General features: G+C 33.4%; 1 protein-coding gene across 3 annotated transcripts; it reads left to right on the top strand.

The window, feature by feature from the left end:
• The first annotated feature begins 1,661 nt into the window (after positions 1-1,661).
• LOC123227964 (transcription factor GTE1-like) lies at positions 1,662-6,885 on the top strand. Of its 3 annotated transcripts, XM_044653132.1 has the most exons (10): positions 1,662-1,756; positions 2,123-2,248; positions 2,706-2,921; positions 3,118-3,201; positions 3,794-4,018; positions 4,970-5,068; positions 6,013-6,071; positions 6,160-6,310; positions 6,427-6,679; positions 6,831-6,885. In XM_044653132.1, the coding sequence occupies exons 2-9, from the start codon at positions 2,123-2,125 to the stop codon at positions 6,658-6,660; spliced, it is 1,194 nt and encodes a 397-aa protein (XP_044509067.1). In that variant the 5' UTR covers positions 1,662-1,756; the 3' UTR covers positions 6,661-6,679; positions 6,831-6,885. The 3 variants fall into 3 exon arrangements, with proteins under 3 accessions (XP_044509067.1, XP_044509068.1, XP_044509066.1); XM_044653133.1 differs by having other exon boundaries at positions 3,124-3,201; positions 6,427-6,885; XM_044653131.1 differs by having other exon boundaries at positions 6,427-6,885.
• Positions 6,886-7,220: the final 335 nt, after the last annotated feature.

Genomic DNA, 7,220 nt, shown 5'->3' with positions numbered 1-7,220 from the left:
TAAGATTTAAAATTTCACTACGAATGACTTATAATTGTTAATAAATTAGATTTAAAACAATAAACTGATGAGAATTTGATGGGTGATCATCTTAAATTACTTAATTCTTCTTTCGAAGTTAATTAAACGTGTAAAAATTAAGAAATTACTTACTTTCGTGGTCAAGTATTAATCAAAACACATTAAATTCCTTTATAATGATCACATAATTTACAAAGAACCTAAATCTATTTTTAAATCAAAATTTCAAATTTAGTAATTACATAAACTAATTTAATTACCCATCTTTCAATGGCGTAAAATCAACTTATAAACAAACTAAATGTTGGGTTTAAACACCAAACAAGAAACAAGTTCACAATCATTAAATCAAAGTTTCGTTAATATTAAATTAAATAAAAATCTATTAACAATCACTAAGATTCATAAATTCATCATAAATCCTAAATAAAAAATTTAACTACTCATAATCATCATAATAAATTCACAAAAATCCATTAAAGAGAAGTTTATAATATTCAAATCGGGTAAGAAAACAATTACCAAGAAGAAGAGGATAGAGAAAACTTTTGGGTCATGAAGCTTGATTGATTGCCTCTCCTTCAATTTGCTTTTTTATCTTGGATCTTAAATCTCTTTCTTCGATTTTGTGGGTTTTTCTTCGAAATTTTCTCTCTAGGCTATTATAACTGTTTTCCCCCTTAATAAAAAAACGTCATTTTGTTTTTATATCACTGTCAACTCAACCCTTTTTTTAATTATGCACTTTTTATTTTTGTGACATTATTGACTTTTACAATTACTTAACAATTCACGTTCATTTCTCATTTGATCTTTTAATTCTTGTCTCAATTCACGTCCATTTCTCATTTGATATTTTAATTTTTGTCTCAAACAAGGTTGAATATGTCAAATCACCTAAAAATGTTATTCAAAATATCAAAGAAGATCAAACTTTATAAAAAAAAAAACTTAAATTAAGAAAATTAATCAAAATTAACTAATTAAAAGTTATAAATGTGTGTATTTTATTATACACACATAATTTATTTATATCTAAATTGATGTATTTTGGGTAAATAAGGAAATCTAAAAGGAATCTATACAAACTAGATCTATATTATACAATATCAACTTTGTTGAACCTAAGATTTGTGCATGTAATCAAATGGTTGAGCCTAAGCCATGTGATGGGAGTGTATGCTGATGTGGCTTATACTCGTTGGGCAAGGTGCGAGAGTTTGTCTCACTAATTTTGCCCTAAATATTGGATTCTATAGAATTTAAAAATGGACTAAGCTTCTAAACAAGGGTGGATCCAAGCTGAATCAACTTGGACTAGGCTTGGTGTTTCACTCAAACAAGTAAAACTCAAGTGAAATAAGGATAAAATCATTAAGTTTGAGCTTGGATTGAGATAGATGTCTCATTGGCATCACTGCACTAAAACTTGCCTCACAGATATTTCTTTTTCTTTTTTGATGATTGCTCTTCTCCTTTATAGTACTACTTACCAACTTTAGCAAACCGAACTTGAGCTGAGTCTTGTTTTGCTCGACTCAATTCAAACATGTCCTAACATAAGAAAAGCCCGGATAGTAAGGTGGCCCATAAAACATAAAGCACAACCCAATTGCGATCAGACCCGGCCCATGGAACAAAGTAGCAACTAATGAGCCTTGAAAATTCTTCGGCCTTCTGCGTGTCGTTGTAGTATTGTTCCACAGCCTAACCTCTAACGTCGCTCTTCTTGCAGGTAAGTTCAAAGTTTAGGGGTTTAGGGTTTTAAAGTAGTTTTCTTGTGTCGCCTTTTTGATCTCTTGGTTTAAATTTTTGCTGAAAATTTTGATTTGGTAAAAAAATAACAGAACTTTTGTTGTTAGAATTTTTGTGAATCATCAAAACTGTTGAAAGCAATTATGCAATTGCGTCATGGACTTAAGGGTTTTTTTTTTTTTTTTGGGGGGGGGGGGGGGGGGGGGGGGTGGTAATTGGTAGATGTTTATTTTATTTTGGTAAGTTTGTAGACTGGCTTTGTTCTGTCTTCCTTTTGGTCTCTCACATTGTTGCATTTGGGTTTGATCATTATGATTGACATCGGCAATTCTTTTTGTCTTGTTAGATGGATCCAACGACCGCATTGAATCCGAATGAAAAAAGTGTGGGACATGGAAAGAACAATGGTAATGCGGCAGAAGTTGAAGGTTTTAGCAAAAACATTGAAGAAATATTGCAGAGAGTTTCTCAGGTGGGGAAAAGAAAAATAATTTATGACTTAGAATTTGAATGTCAGTGGTTCTTCTGCTTTACTTTCACTAATCTTAAAGTGGTAAATCACATGAGCCTTCAGTTCGGGCTGCTATCATCACTCAAAAGTTTGATTGTCTATGATTTTGAGAAGATATCTAAAGAAAACCAAGTTAAATTGTAACGGCTCTGTGTTGTAATGTTATAATAACCCTTATGACCCTATGTGAGGTTAAGAAAAGGCTACTAATTCATTGAGAAAAACAGATTTGACCCAATGATATTTTTCATGCTTTTTCTTACAAAACATGCATATCTACAGATGTTTCGTTTATAATTTTTTTCCTAATGCTGCTGTAATGTCTCTAGCTTCTTTATATTTCTTTAAGTTGCTGAGTTTCTAGTATGCCTTCCTTTTTGGCAGTAGTAATATATTTGGTTTTATATTCTACTTGCAGCTTGAGCAAAAATTGAATCAGGTTGAACAGTTCTACTTGAATATGGAGAATATTCAACCAAACACTTCAAAAAGTAGCTCAGTTTTGAAGGAGAAAGTTAAGGAGAGACATATTAGTAGCACTGATAAGCAGCAGCTGGATGCAGCACTCAGAGAAGAAGCTTCTGCACGGAGAATGCAAGGGCTTAAGCGCCAGTTTGGCACGATATTTCGTCAGGTTCGGTGAAAACTTTTAAATCTTGGTCATAGCCCTTCCCATTAATCTAGGGATAGATGATAGGACTAGAAGAAACATAAAAGTGTGGGCTGGCTATCATCTTGTTGATGAAACTACTAATCATGCTTTAGACTTACTTTTGATACAAATTTGGTTTTCAAGGTTATCAGTAGTATATTTTTCTCTACTTGTAAAGTTGCAGATCACTCAGCTCAAGTGGGCGGGGCCTTTCATGGATCCTGTCGATGTAGAAGGCCTTGGTTTGCATGACTATTATGAGGTAAGTTTTTGTGCTTTTGTGCTTTTGAAGTTTGTTGATTGCCTAATGGTTATCAACGTAGGTATATATTGTTTATGTCATTCCCCTTTGTTGTTGATGTGCCAATTCATATGCCTTAAAATTTGAAGTGCTTATTTCTCACCAAAAAGATGTGGACACAAAACCTATTTATTGGTTTAACTTAGCAAAGATTAATCTTATGACAAGTATATTATCAAAATCTAATTTTAATCCCTAAAACATAAAATAAAGAGTTTTGTTGATGAATCAAAAGCATTAATGGAAAAATGAGTAAAAATCTAAATGGCTTAAATCCTATGTTTATGTTTGACATCTTTCTTGTGGTCGAGATCATTCTCCATCACATTCATGTTGACTCTATACTAATCCTTTTGCTCAAAAATTAATGAAGAAGATTGAAATGGTAACCACAACTTGACTTTGAGTGTTCAGATTTTTTGAATTGGCATTTTGGGTGAGTTTCCCATTGATAACTTGCTGCATCTGTTCACCATATCTAATCCTTTTCCAATCTTGGAAAAACTTTTCTTATATTCTCTAAAGTTAATATGTTGTAGGTTTTGTATACCAGGTTATTGACAAGCCAATGGACTTGGGTACAATAAAAACTAAAATGGATGCTAAGGATGGTAACGGATACAAGAATGTCAGGGAGATATATGCTGATGTCAGGTTGGTTTTTAAGAATGCAATGAAATACAATGACGAAAGGCATGACATTCATGTAATGGCCAAATCTTTGTTGGAAAAATTTGAAGAAAAGTGGCTGCAACTTTTGCCAAAAGTCGTGGAAGAGGTATAGCAATGTCATAATATTAACAATTATCATTAAGTTGTATTCATTTGAAATAATAATAAAAGAAAAAATTTCTGAATTTGCCTAAATCAAAAGAGACGGAATACAAGTTTTAATGGCATGATGTTCTTTTAATCACGATTCTATATATAAGTGTGTAGTGCGAGAATGGATTTTTAGGAATTACAAAATGAGAGTGGAGATCTTTAAGATGAAAGATGAAGCTTTTGAAGGAAGAAGTGAAATAAAAGATGTACTATAAACAACACACTTTTTGGTTCGAATAAAGTGACGAGAATTTTTTTGCCAAATAAATTTGTTTGCCTTATTTGGTAAAATTATCCTAAATTAACTGATAAGTTAAAATACAAAAAGTACTAGATATCTAATAACTTAAAAGACAACATATTGCAATGCTCACCTAAAAAAAATTGTTAACTTCTTAACCCATGATTGCTTTTGATATTAAACATTGCTACAAATCTTATCAATGATAAGTGACTTGGTTTATCGAAGTCGTGTAAAGTAGGGAATAATGGAGCAAAAATTTGAAATTTGCTATAAATTTCATTATGGAGTGAAATCTGAGTTTGAGTTTATGATGAAAAGTCTTAGGTGTGATGGTCTTACTGTTATCGCATAATGAATAATTTTTTTTAAATTAATTATTTTTCATAGAACATATATATAGATGATATGGTATGTCTGTCTCTCCTTTCCAGGATTTTCTCTATGATTGAGAGTAAAATATAGGTGTGCTTTTGTTTTGAGTATTTGCCCTTGTAAGTAATTATAACTAGCATAATTAATCTTAAAATTTATTAGATATATGTGAAAAAGGAATTTCATGGTTGCAGAGAGCTTTTAGCTTTTAATTGTGGAGATACTTACATGTCTCTTATTTTATTATTCTTGCCTCCTGTGACCGCGTCCTTGCTAATGAACTTCTAGGAGAAAAGACGGGAAGAGGAGGAAGCAAAGGCACAACAAGATATGCAGATCAATCAAGAAGTTGTTCATGCTAACATGGCTAGGGATTTAAGCAGTGAAGTATGTAGTACAATCTCTCCCTTCTAATTCTGTTAACTTGTGATTTTTTTTTTGGTAAGCAAGTTATGATTTGCACTATGCTTAAATTTGGACTAAGCTCAAACAACAATAGCCAAGGAGGTCAGTTTCTTGCAACCACAAATTAGATGCTTGCTCTGACCGGCCTTGACGGCACTGCTGGATGGCCTTTTTTCATAAATTAAGTATATGGTCCAACATGTGTACCTTTGGCCTTGGGTAACCCATTCATTGTATGGTCTTTCCTTAGTAATGTAAGGGATATCTCAAGGCTGTTTTTCTTGCTTCCTTTAGCTGACTGAAGCATTGGAAGGTCCATTAGCATCCTTTATGCCCTTTGACATTAGTGGTAATGTGTTTTTTTGTTCTCTGTAATTTGTGGTTATAACATTTTGGTTTAATAGTCTGACTCACTATTAAGATATTATTCACAATTTTTCATAGTTTTGCCTTTTTGGGTTTTATGACACAAAACACATCTTAATAGTTTAGGAGCTAACAAGTCATTTAATTAATCTTCTATTATCATTCCCAAGCAATGTGGAATGTCTATGCATACTCAACATTTTTTCTGTGTTTTATTGATATGAGACTTATCTAGTGATGCTACAGTAGTCAGGAAATGCTAATCCATTGTAATGTTTTTATCTGAACTCAGCTCAAATTTGAGCATCAGTAATTGTTGGGTAATAATTTAATGATCATCGGCTTGGACTTGTACTAAATTAATTACATTATGGTTCAAGTTTACTTACATGGGAAGTGTTACACAAAATGTCTTCAACAAGGTAAATTAAAATGGTTTTCTGCTGTATGACATCATTTACTGGCATGGATCAATATCATGTATGTTCTGGTAAAACTAAAATCTTTTATTTACAGAAAACGTCACGCCTGTAACATCTTAATTTTTCTACTTTTTTCAGCTTACTGAAGTTGATAGTCAATTGGAGAAGCTCAGAGAATCGGTGGTTCAGAAGTGTAGGTTGGTATAACAACCCAGTTTTACTGCAACTCCACGATCATTTTCTATTCTTTGTCCATCAACTCTGAGTGCAGTTGCCCCACTGCAGGAAAATGACAACTGAAGAGAAGAAGAAACTTGGATTAGCTCTTACTCGACTAACCCCGGATGATCTCAGTAAGGCATTGGAGATTGTTGCTGAGAGTGACCCTAACTTTCAAGCAACAGCCCAAGAAGTGGACTTAAACATGGATGCTCAGGTCAGTGTCATCATATTGCACTTAAAAATGTTGTCTAATATCATTGATCCTCTGAATTTATATCACTGACATAGATATTTAATTACATAATTAATCTTTTCTTCATATCAATTCAGAGTGAGACGACATTGTGGAGGCTAAAGGTTTTTGTACAAGAAGCACTAAAAGTTGGAAGCAGGAGTTCTGGAGATATTGGTGGCAACAACAACAATAACAATGCTGATAAAAACGAAAACGACAACGGCAACAAAAAGAACAATAACAAGAACAATGCTAAACGAAGAAGAGAGATTTGCGATACTCTCACCAAGACTGCAGCAAAGAGGAATAAGAAGTTCCCAAATACATGAGTAATCCCCTTGCACTTAGGTATGCGGTTTTTAAGTGCTGAAAGTTAAACATATTCTAGTTCTGATTTTGATCCATCTTTTTGGCCTTGTAAATGCCCTCATGAAGAGTTTTGGACCAATGTGTCAGACATTAATGCTATTGTATATTCTCTTCTATGTGCTTTTTCCAGATTCGGGATTATTGAGCGTCCTCTAATGGACGGCCTTGATTAAGGATCTTCACCACCTTTTTCTTTCATTGAATTAGTTCGAATTTGTGTCTATTGGACAACGTTACTCCCTCTTCACCGAATCGCCCACCAGCCTCCGCCATACAATCAGCTCTAACACTACGCTGAAACTATACACATGGCTCTTCTCATTGATTCTCAACGTATAAACCTACTTTGCAAAAACCCAATAAATAATAAATTTGCATGCGGCAGAGATACATGTGAGATCTCCCTCATTTGGGTCTTTAGAACCAGACCATCCAGGGACGGGTTTTATTAGTTGAAGCTTCAAATGGACCGAGACTATTGTAGACTTTGACCTTCAGAATTAGGGCAACGGGGGATGAG

Source organism: Mangifera indica, chromosome 10, assembly GCF_011075055.1.
Source record: "Mangifera indica cultivar Alphonso chromosome 10, CATAS_Mindica_2.1, whole genome shotgun sequence".
NCBI lineage: Eukaryota > Viridiplantae > Streptophyta > Magnoliopsida > Sapindales > Anacardiaceae > Mangifera > Mangifera indica.
This window is presented reverse-complemented; position numbering and strand designations above follow the sequence as displayed.